This window comes from Phocoena sinus, chromosome 4 (assembly GCF_008692025.1).
Source record: "Phocoena sinus isolate mPhoSin1 chromosome 4, mPhoSin1.pri, whole genome shotgun sequence".
NCBI classification, from domain to species: domain Eukaryota; kingdom Metazoa; phylum Chordata; class Mammalia; order Artiodactyla; family Phocoenidae; genus Phocoena; species Phocoena sinus.
The window spans coordinates 60,924,668-60,948,161 of NC_045766.1; the positions used below are offsets into that span (position 1 = coordinate 60,924,668).

At 37.6% G+C, this 23,494-nt stretch overlaps 1 protein-coding gene across 9 annotated transcripts in view; it reads left to right on the top strand.

The window, feature by feature from the left end:
- Positions 1 to 23,494, top strand: part of YEATS2 (YEATS domain containing 2) — a 108,921-nt gene that overhangs the window by 29,381 nt on the left and 56,046 nt on the right. For all 9 annotated transcript variants that reach the window (XR_004349746.1, XM_032631149.1, XM_032631151.1 and 6 more), the window contains 5 exons: positions 755 to 852; positions 1,678 to 1,770; positions 5,489 to 5,734; positions 7,300 to 7,415; positions 19,703 to 19,864. Coding sequence is in view for 8 of the 9 variants with exons in the window: in XM_032631149.1 (XP_032487040.1) it covers positions 755 to 852; positions 1,678 to 1,770; positions 5,489 to 5,734; positions 7,300 to 7,415; positions 19,703 to 19,864 (715 nt within the window). In the remaining variant the exon portion in view is untranslated. The remainder of the gene's footprint in view (positions 1 to 754; positions 853 to 1,677; positions 1,771 to 5,488; positions 5,735 to 7,299; positions 7,416 to 19,702; positions 19,865 to 23,494) is intronic.

The following is a 23,494-nucleotide window of genomic DNA, read 5'->3' on the forward strand; positions in this document are numbered from 1 at the left end:
TTACAAGGAGAATTTATATGTCTTTTGTCCAGATTAATTCACCGATTGTTTACATTTTGTCTCATTTGGTTTATCATTCTTTTCCCCCATCCCCAATCCGTACACACACATACTACACAAATGCATGTATGCATGCAGGTATATATGCACATCATTTTTTCAGAATCATCAGAAGATACATTAGACACTTGTAAACACGTGTATTTCCTAAGGACAAATTTCTTATGTAACCACAGTACAATTATCAGAAGCAGGAAATTTTAACATGTTACATTACATTATCTAATCTGCTGTCCATATTCAAGTTTTACCAGTTGTCCCAGTATTTTATGACTATTCCCCCTCTCCAGGATCACACAATGCATTTAGTTGTTATATCTCTTTAGTCTCTTTTAATCTCCTCAACTTTTCTTTGTCTTTCTTGATTTTAGTATTTGAATGTATAGGCCAGTTATTTTGTACAGTGTCCTTCAATTTAGGTTTGTCTGATGTTCGCTGTGATTAGATTCAGCGTTTTTAGCAGGAATGCCACAGAGTGGTGGAGTCTTATCAGTACATCATATCAGAAAACGTGCGAGGTCAGTTTGCTTGAATATTTGGTGATGTTAACGTTTCATTATTGATTAAGGTGATGACCATTAGGTTTCTCCACTTCAGAGTTACTGTTCCTGGGTTTCTTTTGTTGCTTGCTGACTTGAATCAAGGCGGCAAGCTGATTAATTAGACCCTGGATTATTGTATGTTCTTTGTGCAGCTCGAGATGCTGCTGTGCAGAAGATTGAGACTATTATCAAGGAACAATTTGCACTTGAAATGAAGAATAAGGAACATGAAATTGAGGTCATTGACCAGGTATAATGATGTTAAATTAAAAATAAAGGAACAGAACTATTGAAAAAAACTATGTATGATGAATTGTTTTAAATCTGTTGAGATGGAATTATGGTATATTTTTCCCCTTTGCTGTTCTTTTAAAAGTAGCTTTCTCGTTTTTGGAAAAAAAGACCTGCGCCTTTTTTTTTTTTTTTATAAATTTATTTATTTATTTTTGGCTGTGTTCGGTCTTCGTTTCTGTGCGAGGGCTTTCTCTAGTTGTGGCAAGTGGGGGCCTCTCTTCATCGCGGTGTGCGGGCCTTTCACTGTCGTGGCCTCTCTTGTTGCGGGGCACAGGCTCCAGACGCGCAGGCTCAGTAGTTGTGGCTCACGGGCCTAGTTGCTCCGCGGCATGTGGGATCTTCCCAGACGAGGGCTCGAACCCGTGTCCCCTGCATTGGCAGGCAGACTCTCAACCACTGCGCCACCAGGGAAGCCCTGCGCCTTTTTTTTTTCTTTAAATGACATTGCAGAAAAAGATAAAGAAAAAAATCACTTGAAATTCCATCCCAAAAGGTAATTCCTCTTTGCTTTTGTGCTCAATATCTTTGTGGACATTTCTCAATGAATATGCATATATACATACAAATACATATTAATATGTCTATATACTCTTGCAAACATCGTATTTTGTCATTTTTTAAAATATTTTGCCAATCTGATAGGTGGAAAATGGTCATTTCTATTTGTCTTTCTTTGATTATTAGACAAATTGAACCTTTGGGTTCATTTACATTTCTTATAAATTGTATATCTCTTCTGTCATTTCCATTTTTTTAAGTAATTAAGTAATATTTATTTTAGCGACTAATTGAGGCAAGAAGGATGATGGATAAACTTCGTGCCTGCATTGTCGCAAACTACTATGCTTCTGCAGGACTTCTGAAAGTTTCTGAGGTAAGTTTTCCTCATATGCAGTCATTTCTGACCACCCATATTGTTCTGTGAAGAGAAATTAGTCTTGATGTGAAATCCCTGCCTTCAAAACATTTCTTATATTGACCTTTCGAATTCAAGAAGCCTAGCCTGCCTTCCTGGGAATATACATAAATTTATCATTGTGTTCAACCATATCCTTTAATTATACTCTCTACATTGTTATTAATCGTTAAGTAACATTTTTTTCTTTTTACTTAATTGTTCTGTAACTAATAGTTATCACTGTTGCTAGGCTTTGCAGATACAAAGATGAGTGTGACCCTGTTCTAACTTGCCTTATTCCTCTTCATTTGATTATGGATGGCTTTGGAATAAATTATAGATCGATTGATTTTTCTCTGACCTTTTACTGCTATTGAATGGCAATTGTTAGTTTCAGTAGATTTATTCTATTCAAGAAGCCCTGATATTTCCCCCTACTTTTTGTGAAAATTTTCAAATATATAGAGAAGGTGAAATAAGCACTTGTTTATGCATCACTTTGCTTCAACAGTTTTAACGTTTTGCCATGTTTGCTTTATCTATCTTATTTTTGTCTAAAACATTAAAAAGTTAAGTTCCAAGCATCGTGACGCTTCATCCCTAAGTATTTAATCCAAAACGTTCGTCTTCTGTGTAGTCACAATACCTAAGAGAATGAGTTTCTAATATTATTTGATAACTAGTCCATATTCAGATTTTCCCAGTTGTCCCCAAAATATCTTTAAAGTTGGGTTTTTTGTTTTTTTTTGGACAGGATCCAGTCAGGGTTCATGGGTTACATTTGGCTGTTTTGTTTCTCTTGTCTCATTTTATCTAGAACAGTTCTCCCACCTTTTTTTCCCCGGTGATATTGACTTATTTGAAGAGACCAGGCCATTTATGTTGTAGAATGTCCCACATTTTGGACTTTTTTCCCCTTGGGTTGTTCCTTCATTCCTTCTATTTTTCTGTAAAATAAGAGTCAAGTCTAAAGATTTGATTAGATTAAGGTTGAGTCTTTTTGGAGATAGTACTTCATAGGTAATGTTGTATACTTCATATTGTATCACATTAGGAGACATAGTATCAGGTTGTGCTACTGTTAGTGATACTAAGTTTAGTCATGGTTAATGTGATTACCACTAGATTGCTCCAGTTATAAAGGATGGGGATAGGATTGAACTGATACAGAAGTATTTCTTCTTGTTTGACGTTTTGATAATTTCTGCGTAAGTTTTGTTTTTTCTTAAGTTTTTTCCAGTTAGAATTAGATAATTCTCCTCTTGGACAGTACTGGCTCAATGAGAATAGTGGAAGGGCTGCAGGGAGCATAGTAGCATGCTGCTTTGCATCATTCCCTGTGGTTTTTACAGATAAGAGGTACCTGCCATGTATAGGCTTTTGTGTTATCCTGTGGAGCTTTAAGGTATTAGGTATTGGTGATACTCCTGATGTTATCTTAGAGAAATCTGAAGCATTATTTGAGTTTAATCTTAGATGGTAGATAGTTGTTTCTTCTACTGCAGTAGTTTCCATATTACATTTTAGAGTCTGAATTACTTTGCTCAAGCTACCATAACAAATTACCACAAGCTTGGTGGCTTAAAACAACAGGAATTTGGGACTTCTTGGTGGCGCAGTGGATAAGACTCTGCGCTCCCAATGCAGGGGGCCCAGGTTCGATCCCTGGTCAGGGAACTATATCCCACATGCATGATGCAACTAAGAGTTTGCGCATGCCACAACTAAGGAGCCCATGAGCCACAACTAAGGAGCCCGTGTTCTGCAACTAAGGAGCTGGAGAGCCTCAACTAAGGAGCCCACCTGCCGCAACTAAGACCCTGCGCAACCAAATAAATTAAAAAAAATAAATAAATAAAGGAACCAGACTTTAAAAACAAAACAAAACAGGAATTTATTATTTCATGATTCTAGAGGCTAGCAGTCCAAAACCAAGTATGTTGGTGGCTAGGCCATGCTCCCTCTGAAGACTCTAGGGAAGAATTCTTCCTTGTCTTCTCCTAGCTTCTGGTGGTTGCTAGCAGTACTTGGCATTCCTTGGCTTGTAGCTGTATCGCTCCAATTTCTGCCTTTAACTTCACATGGACTTTTCCCTTTGTGTGTCTTCTCTGTTTCTTTCTGTATGCAACTTTACCTCTTTTAAGAATACTAGTCAATTGAAGTAAGGCCTACCCAAATCCAGTATGACATCATCTTAACTTGATTACATCTGAAAAGACTGTATTTTCAAGTAGCCACATTCATAGGTCTAGGTGGACATGAATTTTTGGGAGACAGTGTTAACCCAGGGCAGATTCTAAAGTCATCTGTCATATGGCTTGATATTAGACTCTACAAGATGGACATTGTGAGCTAGCAGCTGCCTGACATAGGACTGTAGCTACTCTGAAGAGCTGGTTATTCATTTAATGTTTTGATGCCTTTTTTTTTAAACCATTAGCAGTACTGAACTGTGCTATTTGATAGTCTAGAAATGTACTGGTTTTTATCTTGTATATTCTGATTGGGATTTATTTAAGGATATTTAGGTATATTTTTATCTTTTAGGATCTGCCAATTAATTATTTTTAGTTTGCTCTAACAAAATACATTTATAGCTCTAAAATAAACCTTTATTATTGAAATACAACAGCTCTGTTGCTTTGACTCTGAAACACTAGTCTCTGGCTCCCTTTTACTTGCTAAAACAATTATTTTAAATTTCAATTAAGCAATTTCTAAAGCTGGGCTTCCTAGGAAGTAACTACATTATAACAACACAGTATTTTATATGCAAGTAACAAAACACAGAAAAATACCCTAGGCAGGCTTCAGTACTGGACTGAGGGCAAACTATATATCATTATTAATCATTTTAAACCATTCTATGCTACATTTTATTCCTACGTGGGAGCTATTTTACATACACATTTTTAAAAATCTTTATATTTCTTACAGGAATGTTTTATTTAGAGCAGTTGATGTATTTGTATCAAGCAATGTGAGGTTTATTTTTTTTAAGTCAAATCTGACTTTCCATGTGTTACTGTATATATATATATATATATATATATATATATATATATATATTTAAAAATTTTTTAATTTATTTATTTTTGGCTGTGTTGGGTCTTCGTTGCTCCCATGGGCTTTCTCTAGTTGCAGCGAGTGGAGGCTACTCTTCGTTGCGGTGCGTGGGCTTCTTATCTCAGTGGCTTCTCTTGTTGCAGAGCATGGGCTCTAGGCATGTGGGCTTCAGTAGTTGTGGCACATGGGCTCAGTAGTTGTGGCTCACGGGCTCTAGAGCGCAGGCTCAGGAGTTGTGGCGCATGGGCTTAGTTGCTCCATGGCATGTGGGATCTTCCTGGACCAGGGCTCGAACCCATGTCCCCTGCATTGGCAGGCGGATTCTTAACCACTGTGCCACCAGGGAAGTCCCTATATATTTATCTTTACTTTTCACTTACCTTCTGAGGACTTGCATCTTTAGCTTTTAGTGTTAGGACCTTTGCATAATTATTTATCATTCTCTAGTTTTTGTTTTGTTGATTTGGGCCACATTAAGGAGTTTGGACTTCATTTTATGGGAGTGGGGTGATTTTGAAGGATTTTAAGCATGACTGGAAATAGATAAGCGTTTTTGGGAAGATCAGACTTTTGCCTACTTTTGGTGGATATGATTAAAAGTTTGTTTTGCTTACCCTCATTTTTGCAGGGATCAAAGACATGTGATACAATGGTTTTTAATCATCCTGCTGTCAAGAAATTTTTGGAATCACCATCTAGGTCATCATCTCCTGCCAATCAGAGATCAGAAACACCATCAGCCAATCATTCAGAAAGTGATTCTTTATCTCAACACAATGACTTCTTATCTGACAAAGACACTAACAGCAATGTGGACATAGAGGAAAGACTCTCAAGCAACGCAGAGCAGAGACCAAGCCGAAATACTGGAAGGGTATAGTTGGATGGATGGGAGGGAGCCAAAAGAGAAGGGAACCAGTATTTATTAAGAATGCACATATTATTTCATTTAACCTTCATAGGAACCATAGGATATGTTAATTATATCCCTTTTAGAGATGGAGAAACTGAGTCTCTATGAGGTTTAAGTTATATTTGTTCACAGGTATCAGAACTGAGAATTAAACTTTTGTCTTTTTATATTTGTCCACAGTATCAGAACTGAGAATCAAACCTGTGTCTTTTTGATTTTACAGTTCAAGGCTCCTGTGTACTGCACAACTCCTAGATGCCATTCATGTAGATTTGAAAGAAACTTAGAGGAGTTGGCAGTACTGTGTCCACTCTATCATGTTTATTCTCTCAAGAGCAGTGGCTCTTCTTCAGTTTCCTCTTTGAAATTTTATGTTCTAAGATGCTTTAATAACTGGAGGAAATTTGAAAAACAATAAGTAGAATTGAAAACTGTTTATCGCTCTTTGATCCTGTCAGTTTGTAATTTGAATTCCCATCTCAAGCTGCTCTGATTTTCTTGGTGTAATACTTGGCTATAGAATCCTTACTGGATAAGACCAGTGGTTTTTCTCAGCCAGATGTTCTGTGATAGAGGAAATTCCCAGGCTGCTTTCCACATACTCAGACATCAAGGATTTGATTATTTTGATAAAATTAAAAATGTTTCTGATTATAAATTCATATATGTTCATTTTTGAAAATTAAACTGCAGAAAAATAAGAGAGAGTAGAAAAGTCATTCATAATGCCACCACCCAAAATCAGAACTCTTAGTGTTTGGATTTAGTTGTCTCCTTCTCATGTACTTTCTGGGGAAATACTGCATATGTTTTTCTTTTTTTAATTAAAATGAATTTAGGTCACACTAGTCATAGGATTTAGAAACCTACTATCTTTTATGTAATATGCATGCTCATGTTTATGTAACAGATATTTAGTGTTTACTGTGTACCAAGCATTTTTCTAAAAACTGTACAAAACCATCATCTGAGATAGATACTATTATCATCCTTATATTATAGATGAGGAAATAGAGACAGAAAAGTTAAGTAATTACCCAAGCTGACACATCTAGTAAATGTAAGGGCCAAGGCTTAAACACTGGCTGTCTATCTCCATAGTCAAACTTTAAATTAATCATTATGTTTATGTTACATCTTATTGAAAAATTTGTAATAGTACAGAAGATTGAAAAGAAAGTAAATTCCGTTGACCCCTTCCCCCATTTCCATATCCCAGAGGTAACTGTTGTAGTAGTTTCTTGTGTATCCTTCCACATCCTATTTGCATATACAAAGCAGCTGTTTATGACGATTACAAACACACACACATATGTGGAATTACAGTGTACAAACTTTTTCTATAAACTAATGCAAAAATTATAGTAAAATTATTCTTTCATGCTCTGAGAGCAGCCACAAAGCCAGAGAATTTTGTAATTGAAAAAAAATTGAGTTAGTCCATCCATACCTTTTATGATTTTGTGGTTTCTGCCTATTGAAAATTGTCTAAATTGAAAATGAAACTTGATTATGATTTTTTCTAGGACACTTCTGGTATTACTGGCTCCCATAAAACAGAGCAGCGGAATACTGATCTTACAGGAGATGAGACTTCACGACTTTTTGTAAAGAAAACAATAGTAGTGGGCAATGTGTCCAAGTGAGTATTCAGTTGAATTGTCTCATTTTCAGTCATCCATTTTTGGTAATACTCTGGCATACTCTTATTATCACAGTATTACAGTAAGTATAGGCCTCAAGGATTCTTTTTCCCAAACTCTTAGTTGTTTTAAAAGTGAATGAAAGTCCAGAGACTTGAGACTGCTCCAGTGTGTCTGCTAATCTTTGATGTAGGATAAAATTGTGCTTGGTAAAAATTTTGTAGATGTGAACTTTTATGCAAATGGTGTGTTTTATTAAGCATGTAACTGTGGATAACTTTGGAGGAACTTTTGACTTCTTCTGACCTAGTTCTATCCTTAGGGGCCTTACCTATTCCTAAAAATGTTTATTTGGTTGCCCAAATTGAAATGTTTTAAATATATAACAAAAGGTTGTAGCTCAGGTCTTGAAGACAGAATTCCTTCAAGCTAAAGGGCTATCTCTTTAACAGTATTATCTCATGCTGTCTTGTGGTAACATCATCATTTTTGCTGAGTATCTAGGAATGGATAAAGACATCATAAATCTTCAAACAGCATAAGAATGTTATTTCCTCACAAAGCCTTATTTGCCCTTCTCCTCACTAGGCATATTTATTTCCTCTATGCTCTCTTGCCATTTTTATCATATAGTTATTTCCTATTTTCATATATTTTTTCAAATCAGGCTGAATCTCTTTTGGGTAGACAGTATATCTTGTTTGTTTTTGTATCTTGTAGTAGGTGGTGTTCAGTAAATATTTGACTGATGAATGAATCAGTATATTTATGAAAATTGTAATTAGATTCAATTACTGAAAATAAAGGATTCAGAATTACAGTAAATATCTGGGGAGGGGGAGTCAGATCTCGGGGGAGTCTTCCAAGTCCCAATTGATGGACCACTGATAACAAATAACAAGTACATTAAAAATCTCAGGATAATAAAAACAAAGATTCTCAATGGTCTGTGTCGTAGTATTTAAATAGAAGCATGAAATATGACTAAGGCAATTAGGTTTCTGTTTCATGGATTATTTTATTTTATTTTTATTTGTTTTGCGGTACGTGGGCCTCTCACTGTTGTGGCCTCTCCCGTTGCGGAGCACAGGCTCCGAACGCACAGGCTCAGCAGCCATGGCTCATGGGCCCAGCCGCTCCGTAGCATGTGGGATCTTCCCGGACTGGGGCATGAACCCGTGTCCCCTGTATCGGCAGGCGGACTCTCAACCACTGCACCACCAGGGAAGCCCCTCACGGATTATTTTAGAATTAGCATGCATTCAGCTAAGGGGACTAATATGAAGTGTTGAGGTCTCAACTATAGTACAAGACAGGTCAGCCCAGAAAAGGCCAAAACTAGAAATTAATGAGGACTCACCAGGCCACCAGAAGATTGGGGAGAAACAGTTACTGACATTTTTAAACAATTATGTCTGATTTGTAGGTTTTGGGGTTTAAGACCAGCTAGAACTTAAAATACTGGTTAACCATGAATTTTAAGTAGAGAGGAATGATTGGCATGAGAATTATAAAGTCCTTGTTTGTTCTGGAAGAGGATAAAAATATCGATTTACTTTGGGCTTTGTTAAGAATGCTCATTGACATATCTAAGATAACAGTGAAAAGAACAGACATAGAGATTTAAACTTTAAAGGTAGTAAGGGGTTGGACTTCCCTGGTGGTGCAGTGGTTAAGAATCTGCCTGCTGATGCAGGGGACATGGGTTCGTGCCCCGGTCCGGGAGGATCCAACATGCCATAGAGCGGCTGGGCCTGTGAGCCATGGCCGCTAAGCCTGCGTGTCCGGAGCCTGTGCTCTGCAATGGGAGAGGCCACAACAGTGAGAGGCCCACGTACTGTAAAAAAAAAAAAAAAAAAAATCCGCCTGCCAAATCAGGGGACAGGGGTTCGAGCCCTGGTCCAGGAAGATCCCACATACTGTGTGCCACAACTACAGAGCCTGTGCTCTAGAGTCCGTGAGCTGCCCACAAGCCACAACTACTGAAGCCCGCGTGCTGTAACTACTGAACCCCGCGCACCTAGAGCGCGTGCTCCGCAACAGGAGAAGCCACCACAATGAGAAGCCTGCGCACCGCAACGAAGAGTAGCTCCTGCTTGCTGCAGCTAGAGAAAGCCTGCGTGCAGCAATGAAGACTCAACGTAGCCAAAAAGAAAAATGTAGTAAGGTGTGAGGAGAATTGAATGAAGAAAAGGGGAAAACCCCCCTGATTCCAAAGGAAGGCAAGCAGGAGCAGGAGAAGGGATGTGGAAAAGAAGAAAAAAAGAAAAAGACAAATAGTATAAAATAATTTAGTAGCAATAAATCTAAATGTATCAACAATCATAAAAAATGCATATGGATTTAATTATCTAATGAAAAGAAATAGTTATACTGAGATAAAATAACATCTTTATGCTAATGCATTTGAAAATTTAGATGAAATAGAGAATTCCTAGAAAAACACAACTTAAAATGACTCAAAAAAGGAAAAACCTCGAATAGTTTTAGAACTACTAAGTAAGTTTAATTATTGATTTTTAAAACATTTTCTTCATAAAACCAAATTAAACCATGAGGCTTAGATTGCTTTAAAGGCTGAGTGAACAGCTAATTCCAATTGTGTAGAAAATCTTATGGGGAAAAAGAGAACATTTGTCAGTTTACATTATGAAGATAGCATAAGTTTGTTAACAGAGCCAAACAGGGAGTTCATAAGAAAAGGAAAATTATAGGACATCGACACTGATAAATATAGAGGTGAAAGGGCTGAACAAAATCGTTAGCAAACTGAAGTCAGTAACTATAGAAATGATAGTACTTCATGATCAGGAAATGCAAGTTTGGATTAACATTAGAAATTAATAAATATGATAAAGGGCATAAAACATGACCACCTCAAAAGATGCAGAAACATTTGACAAAATTCAAGTCTATTTGTGGTGAATCCTCATGGCAGACTTGGAGTTTAGTTAATCAGATAAAAAATATCTCAAAACACCTTCAACAAATATACTCAATGGTAAACAATTAAACACCTTCCCCTTTAGGTTCAGAACAAGACAAGAGATGCTCAGTATTACTACTCCTATTCACCACTGCACTTGGAGATACTAATAGAGTCATAATACATTAGTAAATATGAGGATTAGAAAAGAAGAAACAAAGTGTCATTATTAATAGATGATATAATTGTCTACACAGAAAAATCTAAAACAATTCTTGATAGTTTTAGAGTTACTAAGAGAGCTTGGCAAGACTATTGAATTACAGTATCAATACACAGAAGTTGATTGTGCTTCTGTATGACAGACTTAGAAAACAGTTCTAAAAAGATGCATTTACGGGTTTCCCTGGTGGCGCAGTGGTTGAGAGTCCGCCTGCTGATGCAGGGGACACGGGTTCGTGCCCTGGTCCGGGAAGATCCCACATGCTGCGGAGTGGCTGGGCTCGTAAGCCATGGCCGCTGATCCTGCACGTCTGGAGCCTGTGCTCCGCAACAGGAGAAAAGATGCATTTACTATAGCAATAAAAAATACAACATAAATCAAACAAAAGATATGCTAGCCTTTCATGAAAATGAATAAAATTTTATTAAAACACATGAAAGAACTAAGTAATTAGGAACTTCTCTGGTGGTCCAGTGGTTAAGACTCCATGTTCTCAATGCAGGGGGCACAGGTTCAATTCCTGGTCAGGGAACTAGGGTCCCACATGCCACAGGGTGTGATCAATAAATAAATAAATAGATCACTATACCATGTTCAGGATAGGAAGGCTCAATATTGTAAAAGATACCACTTCCCCCTAAGTTGATATGTAAATATTCTGATTAAAATCCCAGTAGCGTTCAGGAAATTCACAGGCTGGCTTTTATTTGTGAAAAACCAAAGGGTCAAGGTGGGACATGAATACTCCTAAAGAAAAACTAGATTAGGCAACTTGGCCCACTGCATTGCTAAGGATAACCTAGACATAGATGAAAGTATAGAAGTCCATGACCATATTTTACAACAAAATGTAATAAGGGGGCCTTGTGAAATAAAGACAGAGCTTCAAAAGGGAGGGCTAAGGATTCTAGTTTTACCATGGTCAGGACTTCAGGGAATGGCTTGTTTTGGCTTTTAAAAGGCAAGAGACCAGTTGCATCCTTCTTGGCAGCAATGGGTAGGAAACTGAAGAGTTCAAAGTTCCAGCACTTTGAAACCTGAATGAAATCAACCCAAAGGCTAGAGGTTTCCTAACCCAGGAATAAAGTATGCCAGTTTATTTCTACCTAATGTACCCACTTAGCAGGAAAAGCAAGATTGATTTTTTTTAATTGCATGGTGATAATCAGAAAACAAAACAAACTTTAAGGGAATGCCCCTTAGGCCAAAAAAAAAGTTTAAAAGAAAAGGGTTAACTGCAAAGATTCACTTTGGTTAGCTGATATAGCTGTTAAATATTGAATGAATTTCAGGGGTTTTTTAAATTGAAAAGTTTCTCCCACCCTTATCCCCTGGCAACCATTTTTCTACTCTGCTTCTATGAGTTCGACTTTTTTTTAGATTCCACATCAAAGTGATACCAAGCAGTATTTGTCTTTGTCTGACTTATGTCACTTAGCATAATGCCTTCAGGCTCCATCCATTTTGTCACAAATGGCAGGATTTACCTTTTATCTCTTTATCCATCCCTTTTAAAACATTTTTTTAAACTGAAGTATAATTGACCTAACAACATTATATTAGTTTTAGGTATGCAACATAGTGATTTGATATTTTTATACATTGCAAAATGATCACCACGATAAGTCTAGTTACCATCTGTCACCATAGCTATACATTATCTGTATATTACATGACTTATTTATTTTATAACTGGAAGTTTATGTCTCTTTATCTCCCTCATCTATTTCCTTCATCCACCAACCCCCTCCCCTCTGGCAAACAGCAGTTTATTCTCTGTATCTATCAATCTGTTTCTGTTTTGTTATGTTAGTTTTGTTTAGATTCCACATAAAAGTGAAATCATAGTGTTTTTTTTTTTAATTTTATTTATTTATTTACTTATTTTTGTCTGTTGGGTCTTCGTTTCTGTGCATGGGCTTTCTCTGGTTACGGCGAGAGGGGGCCACTCTTCATCGTGGTGCGCGGGCCTCTCACTGTCGCGGCCTCTCTTGTTGCGGAGCACAAGCTCCAGACGCGCAGGCTCAGTAGTTGTGGCTCACAGGCCTAGTTGCTCCGCGGCATGTGGGACCTTCCCAGACCAGGGCTCAAACCCGTGTCTGCTGCATTGGCAGGCAGGTTCTCAACCACTGCGCCACCAGGGAAGCCCATAGTGTTTGTTTTTCTCTGACTTATTTCACTTAGCATAATACCCTCTAGGTCCATCCATATTCTCACAAATGGCGAGATTTCATTCCTTTTTATGGCTGAATAATATTCTATTGTATGTATATACCGCATCTTGATTCCATTCATCTGTTGATGTATGCTTAGGTTGCTTTCATATCTTGGCTATTGTAAATAATGCTGCGGTGAACACAAGGGTATATTTATCTTTTTGAATTAGTGTTTTGAATATGGTTGGAATTTCCAGAAGTAGAACTGCTGGATCATGATAGCCATTCTGACAGTTGTGAGGTGATATCTCATTGTGGTTTTGATTTGAATTTCCCTGATGATTAGTGATGTTGAGCATCATTTCATGTGTCTGTTGACCATCTCTGTGTCTTCTTTGGAAAAATGTCACCGTTGTGGCCTCTCCCGTTGCAGAGCACAGGCTCCAGACACACAGGCTCAGAAGCCATGGCTCACGGGCCTAGCTGCTCCGTGGCATGTGGGATCTTCCTGGACCAGGGCACGAATCTGTCTCCCCTGCATTGGCAGGCGGACTCTCAACCACTGCGCCACCAGGGAAGCCCTCTCTGCCCATTTTTTAATCGGGTTGTTTGTTTTTTTGATGTTGAGTTCTATGAGTTCTTGGTATGTTTTGGATATTAACCCCTTATCACAGATATGTCATTTGCAAATATCTTCTCCCATTTATTAGGCTGCTTATTTGTTTTGTTCATAGTTCCCATCAATGTGTAAAAGCTTTTTAGTTTAATGTGGTCCCATTTGTTTATTTTGGCTTTTGTTGCTCTTGCCTGAGAAGACATATTCAAAAAGATATTGCGAAGACTAATGTCAAAGGGCATACTGCCTATGTTTTCTTCTAGGATTTTTATGGTTTCAGGTCTTACATTTAAGTCTTTAATCCATTTTGAGTTTATTTTTGTATATGGTTTGAGAAAGTAGTCCAGTTTGATTCTTTTGCATGTTGCTGTCTGGTTTTCCCAACACCATTTATTGAAGATGCTATTTTTTACCCATTGTATATTCTTGCCTCCTTTGTTGTAGGTTAATGGACCAATAAGTGTGGGTTTGTTTCTGGGCTCTCTGTTCTGTTCCATTAATCTATGTGTCTGTTTTTATGTTAGTACCATACTGTTTTGATGACTGTAGCTTTATAGTGTATATCCATTCATCTCTTGACAGACACTTGTTTCCTTGTCTTAGCTATTGTAAATAATGCTGCAGTGAACATGGGAGTACAGATATCTCTTTGATATCCTTTTTTATTGTCTTTGCCTATATACACAGAAATGGGGTAGTTTTTAATTTTTTGTGGACCCTTCATACTGTTTTCCATAGTGGCTGCATTTACATTCCCACCAACAGTGCATAAGCGTTCTCTTTTCTCCATATTCTCACCAACACTTGTTATCTCTTATATTTTTGATGATAGCCATTCTAACAGATGTGAGATGATAACTCATTGTGGTTTTGATTTGCATTTGCCTGATGATTAGTGATGTTGATCACCTTTTCATGTACCTTTTGACCATTTGTACGTCTTCCTTGGAAAAATATTTACTTCCTTTGCCTATTTCCAAGTCAGGTTTTTGTTTTGTTTTTTTGCTATTATGTGAGTTCCTCATATGTTTTGAATATTAACCCTTTATCAGGTTTATGATTTACAAATATTTTTTCCCATTCCATAGGTTGCCTTTTCATTTTGTTGGTGGTTTCCTATCCTGTGCAAAAGCTTTTTAGTTTGTTGTTGTTCCACTTGTTTATTTTTGCTTTTGTTTCCTCTGTTTTTGGTGTCAAATCCAAAAAATCATTGCCCAGACCAATATCAAAAAGCTTACCCCTTATACTTTCTTTTAGGAGTTTTATGGTTTCAGGTCTTAAATTTAACTTGTTAATCCATTTTGAGTTATTTTTGTGTGTGGTGTGGATAGAGGTTCATTTTCATTCTTTTGCACATGGCTTTACAGTTTTCCCAATACCATTTATTGAAGAAACTATCCTTCCCCCATTGTATATCTTATCTCCTTTGTCGGAAACTAATTGACCAGTCAGTGTGGGTTTATTTCTGGCCTCTCTATTCTGTTTCATTGCTTTATGTGTTTTTATGCCAAAACAACACTTTTGATTACTGCAGTTTTGTAATATAGTTTGAAATCAGGAAGTGTGATGATGCCTGCAGCTTTGTTTTTCTTTCTCAAGACTGATCTGGGTATTCAGAATCTTCTCTGGTTCCATACAGATTTTAGGATTGTTTTTCTATTTCTGTGAAAAATGCCATTGGAATTTTATAGGGATTGTATTGAATCTAAATTGCTTTGGATAGTATGAACATCTTAACTATTAATTCTTCCAATACATGAGCACAGAATATATATTTATTTGTGCCTTGTTCAGTTTCTTTCATCATTGTCTTATAGTTTTCAGTGTACAGGTCTTTTACCTCTTTGGTTAAATTTATTGCTAAGTATGTTATTGTATTTGATGCTCTTGTAAATGAAATTATTGTCTTAATTTCTCTTTCTGATAGTTTGTTGTTAGTGTATAGAAACACAACTGATTTTTTATGTTGATTTTATATCCTGTAACTTTACTGAATTCATTTATTAGTTTTAACAGTTTTGTGGTGGAATCTTTAGGTTTTTCTATATGATATTATGTTGTGTGCAAATAGAGACCATTTTACTTCTTCCTTTCCAGTTTGGTTGCCTTTTATTTCTTTTTCTTGTCTAATTGCTCTGGCTGGGACTTAACAGTACTGTGTAGAAAGACGTGGCAAGAGTGGACATCCTTGTCTTGTTCCTGATCTTAGAGGAAAAGCTTCCAGTGTTCACCATTGAATATGATGTTAGCTGTAGGCTTGTCATATGTGACCTTTATTATGTTGAGTTATGCTTCCTCTATACCCAGTTTGTTGAGTTTTTATCATGAATGGGTATTGAATTTTGTCAGATGCTTTTTCTGCATCTATTGAGATGATCATATGATTTTTAGCCTTCATTTTATTAATGTGGTGTGTTGCATTGGTTGATTTGTGGATGTCAGACCATCATTGCATGCCTGGAATAAATCCCACTTGATCATGTTGTTGATACTTTTAACACATTATTGACCAGGGGATTTTTGCAGAAACTAACACCTGTGGCTGATGGTCTGTTATGTAAGTGAATATTGAAACACCTGTGTTTGAGTAAATATCAGCAACGTTTTTTTACTTAATGTATTTATTTGAAACTTTGTACATGTCTTACTAAAGCATTCTGATATTTCGTTAGAGTGTGATAGGCAGTATAGCAGGCACCTCTGTGCAGGGGAACAGAGCATCTATTACAAATATACCATGTTTCAATGCACATTCCCCTGGAGTAGCAGACTCTACACTTTCTGGTGGCATTTTTTTTTGGTCCTGTGGGTATTATTTTCTCTAGAATATATTCTTTTATTTTACCTGATAGTTGACAAGGTGGATCTTTGCGGCGCACTGTTCTAGAAACGCCACAAGAAGGACCAGGTGTGGGACTACCGCTATATTACCAGAATGGTCAATTCCCCATTCTCTAGCTACTGCTAACAAAAATTGCTTGTAAGTCATTTTATTCTGTGCATTAAGGCTGCAATAAATTTTAAACACATTGAATAAAACTGCAATTACTCAAATATAAACCTACTTTCTTATACCATTTTCGAGTTCTCCGGAGGATATTGAAGTTTGCCAGATATTGATTGGATCGATCAACTCCCTTCATGTATTTATTATACTCTAATATACAGGTGGGCTTAGTTATCTGATGGCCAGTCCTCCGTCTTCTTTTCCTGTAGTTGCTATGGAGGTGGCATGAATAGTTGTCACCATGAGGACTAGCCTCTTGTCTTTCCATATAAGAAGAGTCACTTCTCCCTTCCATAAGAATGTCATTTCGCCCCTCTGTAGATTTTTAGATTTCTCCTTTAATTGGTTTGGTAGACCACGATCCTCTCTTATAGTCCCACAAACTCTGGTTTTATTTTTCAACAATATTTCAGATGTGGACACACTGTTGTAATAATTGTCTTGGTAAATATGGTGCCATGAACCGAGATAAGGTTGTAGGACCAATAATATTGTTTCTTGCAGTTTCTTTCCTTCACCCATGTAAATCTCAAAGTTGCCTGTATATCCGGTTTCACTTTCACTCACCATCCTGACCAAAATTCCATATTTTGTAAGTTTTCTGGGATTATAGGTTTTGTTTTCTTTTTTTTTTGGATTATAGGTTTTGAATCTGAGTTGTCCCCTCCACTTTATCATTGCCTCCTCAAGTGATAGCTCTTGTTTGGGTATATAGATCGATTGAAATTTTGGTAGAAAATAATCCAAAAGAGGTTTTTGAAATTCTCTCTGTAGCAAGTGGAGTTTCTGAGTTATCGGTAAAGTGAAGAAATACCATTATTTGTTCAAACCTTCTCGTCATAATCTTTGGAAAGATTGGTGTTTCGGGATCAGTCAACCAGTATTCTTTCCAGTGTGACTTTCTTAATTGTCCCATCAAAATTATTTTTATTTTATTTTATTTTTTTTTGCGGTATGCGGGCCTCTCACTGTTGTGGCTTCTCCTGTTGCGGAGCGCAGGCTACAGACACACAGGCTTAGCGGCCATGACTCACAGGCCCAGCCGCTCCGTGGCATGTGGGATCTTCCCAGACCGGGGCATGAACCCGTGTCCCCTGCATCGGCAGGCGGACTCTCAACCACTGCGCCACCAGGGAAGTCCCCATCAAAATTATTAATCCAAGAAACTTCTTCATGTCACTGTTGGTTACATCAGTCCATTTTAAAGCCTTATCATACTTTTTATTTATTTATTTTGTGGTACGCGGGCCTCTCACTGTTGTGGCCTCTCCTGTTGCGGAGCACAGGCTCCAGACGCGCAGGCTCAGCGGCCATGGCTCACGGGCCCAGCCGCTCTGCGGCATGTGGGATCCTCCCGGACCGGGGCACGAACCCATGTCCCCTGCATCGGCAGGCAGACTCTCAACCACTGTGCCACCAGGGAAGCCCCTTATCATACTTTTTATATGATTTTTCATTCTGTTGGTAATACAGGTTTGTTTGAGAACCGACCAACTTGAAAAAGTCGTTACCAAAAATTAATTCTGTTATTTCACTAACACTTTGTGGGTTATTACATTCAGTAGTTACACTTGATACACCTGTAAAGTCTTCTAATTTTCGTGAAGTGTTGTCTTCAAACCACTCTTCCGTAGAAGCAAAGGAACATTCTCCAGCACCATGAGTTTCATTTTCACTTTCCGTATCAGAATCAATCACTAAGGTTTTTTTGTCTTTATGTTGGTCTAATAATTCACATCGTCTGAATCAGAACTATATTCTGAAGAACTGTCATCTTCTGAGGCACTAGTGTATGTGTTACTGGGACAGTCAGAGAAAGTATCTGTATAAAATTCACCGAAAAATTCTTCTTCACTCAAAATTTGCGATGCATCATTTTTGAAAATTTTATGGTAATAAACTTGCATTTATAATATACGCAAGATTGGGACAAAAACCTAACAGAGCAAAATGTGAATGATAATGACAGTCATAAGTTGTATAATGAACCCTTGATCAATTTTAAGCTGTAACAACTTCGCACTGTGATGTTAATTGTATCACTCTCTATTGATACGTCTCCAGTCAATAACGTTCGGGTAACAAAAGATGCATTATTACCTCTCAGGTCAGTAATGTGTCAATGTACTGTTGAATTCTGTTTACTAATGTTGTGTTGAAGAATTTTGCATCTACTTTTATCAGGGATAGTGGCTTGTAATTTCCTTGTAGTATCCTTATTTGGCTTTGATATCAGGGTAATTTTGGCTCTGTGTTTGTTGGGCTTCCCTGGTGGCGCAGCAGTTGAGAGTCCGCCTGCCGATGCAGGGGACACGGGTTCGTGCCCCGGTCTGGGAAGATCCCACATGCTGCTGAGCGGCTAGGCCCGTGAGCCATGGCCGCTGAGCCTGCGCGTCCGGAGCCTGTGCTCCGCAACGGGAGAGGCCACAACAGTGAGAGGCCCGCCAACCACAAAAAAAAATTTAAAAAAAATTTTGTTGAGTGTTCCCTCCTTTTCTGTTTTTTGGAAGAGATTGAGGATTGATACCAATTCTTTAAATGTTTGGTAGAATTCACCCTTTAAAGCCATCTGGTCCTGGAATGTACTTTTTTGGGATGTTTTTACGAATTCAGTCTCCTTATTAGTAATTTTTCTGTTCAGATTTTCTATTTCTTCATGATTCAGTCTGGGTGAGCTGTGTATTTTTAGGATTTATTCACTACTTCTAAGTTGTCTGGTTCGTTGGTGTTTAATTGTTCTCCGTCTCTTATGATCCTTTGTATTTGTGTAGTATGAGTTGTAACATCTCCACTTTCATTTATAATTTTATTTATTTGAGTCTGTTGTCCCCCCCCCTTTTCTTGGTAAGTCTGGGTAAAGGTTTTTGTCTATTTTGTTTATCTTTTCAAAAAACAAGCTCTTAGTTTGTTTGATCTTTTCTACTGTGTTTTTAGTCTCAATTTATTTCCACTCTGATCTTGGTTATTTCCTTCCTTCTACTAACTTTGGGCTTAGTCTGTTTTTTTCTTTCTAGTTCCTTACAGTGTAAAGTTAGATTGTGTATAGGAACTCTTTCTTTTTTCTTAATGTAGGCATTTATCACTGTAAACTTCTTTCTTAGAACAGTTTTTGCTGCATCACTTAGGTTTTGGTGTGCTCTATTTCCATTTTCAGTTGTCTCAAGATATTTTTTGATTTCTCTTTTGATTTTTTTTCACCTATTTGTTGGTAAGTAGCATGTTGCTTAATCTTCACATATATGTAAATTTTCCTATTTTTGTCTTGTAATTGATTTTTAATCTTGTTTCAAGTAGTAGTTAATTGGTTTGTTAGGAAAAAAGAATTCGAGTAGTTTTTTTTTTTTTTTCTCTACTCTAGGTACATACCTCCTGATAAGAGAGAAGAAAACGACCAATCAACCCACAAGTGGATGGTATATGTCCGAGGGTCTCGTAGAGAACCCAGCATTAATCATTTTGTCAAGAAAGTTTGGTTCTTTCTTCATCCCAGCTATAAACCAAATGACCTTGTGGAAGTTAGGTGAGCACACTTGAGTTATTAAACCTGAGAAGTACAGATTTACTGAAGTGGAAGGAAAGTGATTTAACTTGAGAACACTCCCTTGAAATTCTTGTGTCATTAATAATTTACTCAGTTTCGGCTTTTAGTCACAGTATAGTTTTAGCTGTGGTTCCCTCTTGCAGATTTCTGTCTCACTGAACAGGTACCATCCCCTTCTGTCAGGTTGTTACCATATGAATTATATTAGCTGATTCTCCTCTCCTCTGGAAATAGCTTAACTTGTTTATATAGATACAATGTTACTGTTTTTTATGATTATCAGAATATAATAGAATTAAATAAAGGTTTCTGAAATTACAGAAATATTTAACGTTGAAAGTTCTCCATGATCTCACCTTCTCAGAAGTAACCCTTAATGATATTTTTCCTGTGTATATAAACCTAGTATAGTTGTTGAGGAGAACCTTCTTTGTTGTCATTATTTCACAAAGATGGAATGATAATATATATATTGTTCTGAAATTTGTTTCATTTAGGTGTATTCTTTACATCTTTATGTGATGTTACGTATCACATATATATTCATTATGTGACTGTATTGTGGAAGTGGTTGTGGGTCTTTATCAGTGAAATCTCCTGTATCCTCAGCTTTCTTCAGAACATTCCCTCCACTCCTGACTCTTAAGTAAAACATGGCTATCTCCTGAGAACACCACTTCTCCCAAGAAAACTTTCAAGTGGCAGCTGTTTTTTCTCTCACACAGCGTGTACCACTGGGTCTAAAAATGGGGTGCATGTCTTTCTTGCTCATATTTGTGGCTTCTAGACCACCTTTTCCCTTTTTCTCTCTAAAAACCTCAGCTCCTTAGAAACTTCGTAAGATCTGCTGCTCCTCCTTGTCACAGGCATCTACTGATTTCCCAGTCAATCCTCTCTTTCAAAAACAGTTTTAGCACCTGGTGTACTGATTTTCTGTCTAGCAGTGCTCGTTTTTTTTAATATTTATTTATTTTTGGCTGCGTTGGGTCTTCATTGCTACTCACGGGCTTTCTCTAGTTGCGGTGAGTGGGGCTACTCTTCATTGCGGTACGCAGGCTTCTCATTGTGGTGGCTTCTCTTGTTGTGGAGCACAGGCTCTAGACACATGGGCTTCAGTAGTTGTGGCATGTGGTCTTCAGTAGTTGTGGCTCGCAGGCTGTAGAGCGCAGGCTCAGTAGTTGTGGCGCACGGGCTTAGCTGCTCTGCAGCATGTGGGATCTTCCTGGACCAGGGCTTGATCCCGTGTCCCCTGCATTGACAGACGGATTCTTAAGCACTGCACCACCAGGGAAGTCCCTCTAGCAGTACTCTTGCCCTCATTCTTAAGGGCTTTGGCATGCAGATAGACAGTTCGTCCAAAACCCTGGTCTCCTAGTTCATTGATAACCTCACTTTAATAATAAGGTTATGGTAGTGATATACCATAGAATCTAAGCTGAGTGAGGAGAGAAGGAGGTTACATAAGAGCAGTGATGGGTAGTGCACACTGGTGTGGGCAAGAAATGGAAATCTCTGTGGGGGTCAAACGAATGGAGTCAGAGGTAGGAGTTGTTGGTCAGAAAGTCAGATACCTGGAAATGAGATTTTTTTGTAGCTAATACAGAACATTTATCTTCTTCATATGGATAGTTATGTGTTTATCAGTTACCAGCTGATCTGTCCTTTAATACACACTAAATTCTTACATAAACATGGATCTGATGCTAGATTCTGTTAATGATTTTGATTCCTGTACTAATATTATACTTTTTAAAAAATTAATTAATTAATTAATTTTTGGCTGTGTTGGGTCTTTGTTTCCGTGTGCGGGCTTTCTCTAGTTGTGGTGAGCTGGGGCCACTCTTCATTGTGGAGCAATGTGTGGGCTTCTCATTTTGGTGGCTTCTCTTGTCGCGGAGCATGGGCTCTAGGCGCGGGGGCTCAGTAGTTGTGGCTCGTGGGCTCTAGAGCGCAGGCTAGTAGTTGTGACGCACAGGCTTAGTTGCTCTGCGGCATGTGGGATCTTCCCGGACCAGGGCTGAAACCTGTGTCCCCTGCATTTGCAGGCGGTTCTTAACCACTGTGCCACCAGGGAAGTCCCTATGCTATTTTAATTGTTTTGCTTTATAGTATATTCTGATGTCCGGTAGAGTATGTTCTCCTGATTATTATTATTCTACAGTTTTTGTCTTGGTCATTCTTGAGTATATATGTTGTTCCAGATTAGTTTAGAATCTCTGTCAAGTTATGGATTGAAATTGCATTGAATTAATGATTAATTTTCACACTTTTTATGATATTGAATCTTTTTGTCTTGTCTATCCTGGAGGATCAGTCAGTGTAAACAAGATTTTTTTCTTTTAATGTTTATAAAACTTCCTGTATTTTCTTGGCATATTTCACTGGATAGAACCTCAGAAAAGTGTTGATAGTCTGTTTTTTTCTAATGGTAGAGTTTGATAGAGGAGCAATTACATTCTTAGGCTCTCAAACATTAGTATTGAGAAAGCCTTGTCTGTGATTTTGTTTCAGTCTATATCTGATTCATGAAATCTTTCAGAAATACCCGATACAGCTCATCTAGCCTCACCTGGAATTCCACTGGTGACTTAGACTTGTTTTCTTTGCTAGGAATACCATCTTCCTATTGTCTGTCTTCTTCACTTACACACACATGCACATATGCATATGTACATGCACATATGCATATGTACATGCACACACTGTCTTTCTTAAGGTCTGCTGTTTATGCTTCAAGACATAACTCAGGTTACTTTCTCAGTGAATCCTTCTTTGCTCTACTTTCTTACAGGGGTTAAAATACAGTAAATGATTGTTTACTTGAATTCTTGGGATAGTAACAATATTTTATAGTTTAAGATAGCTTACAGAGTAACAGTATTTTCTGAGTTTAGATATACTGACTCCAGATAAGTCCAGTATTTTAATACACATATTTTAGTGAGTTTGGTAAGAAATAGTAGATGAGTTTAAAAAGTACTTTGTCTATAAAAATATAAATATTAAAAAGAATATATGGGGGCTTCCCTGGTGGTGCAGTGGTTGAGAGTCCGCCTGCCGATGTAGGGGACACGGGTTTGTGCCCTGGTCTGGGAAGATCCCACATGCCGTAGAGCGGTTGGGCCCGTGAGCCATGGCCGCTGAGCCTGCGCGTCTGGAGCCTGTGCTCTGCAATGAGAGAGGCCACAACGGTGAGAGGCCCGCATACCGCAAAAAAAAAAAAAAAAAAATATATATATATATATGTGTTTTAATGTCCAGCAAGAAATTCCTTTATATAGTAAAAACAGCAACAAAAATACTGTTTTAGGGAAACATTTTATTTAATATAAAGCATGTGAATCAGTTAAAATGTATTAATCATATTTTGTATTGATGATAAACATCTGATTTACCAAAAATGGGATTAAAAACTCATTACATAAAACCCTAATACTTAATGATGCAAATCAATGCCTATTTTATCTCTCAGTTCTCATCCCAGGAATTGGAATTTGTGAAACACACTGAGTTCCTTTAAGTTTTAGAATATATCATGCAGTAATATATGAAGTTGTATTTATTAAGAAGTCTTTACTAATCTGCAGGTAAAGGTGGCAAATCACACTT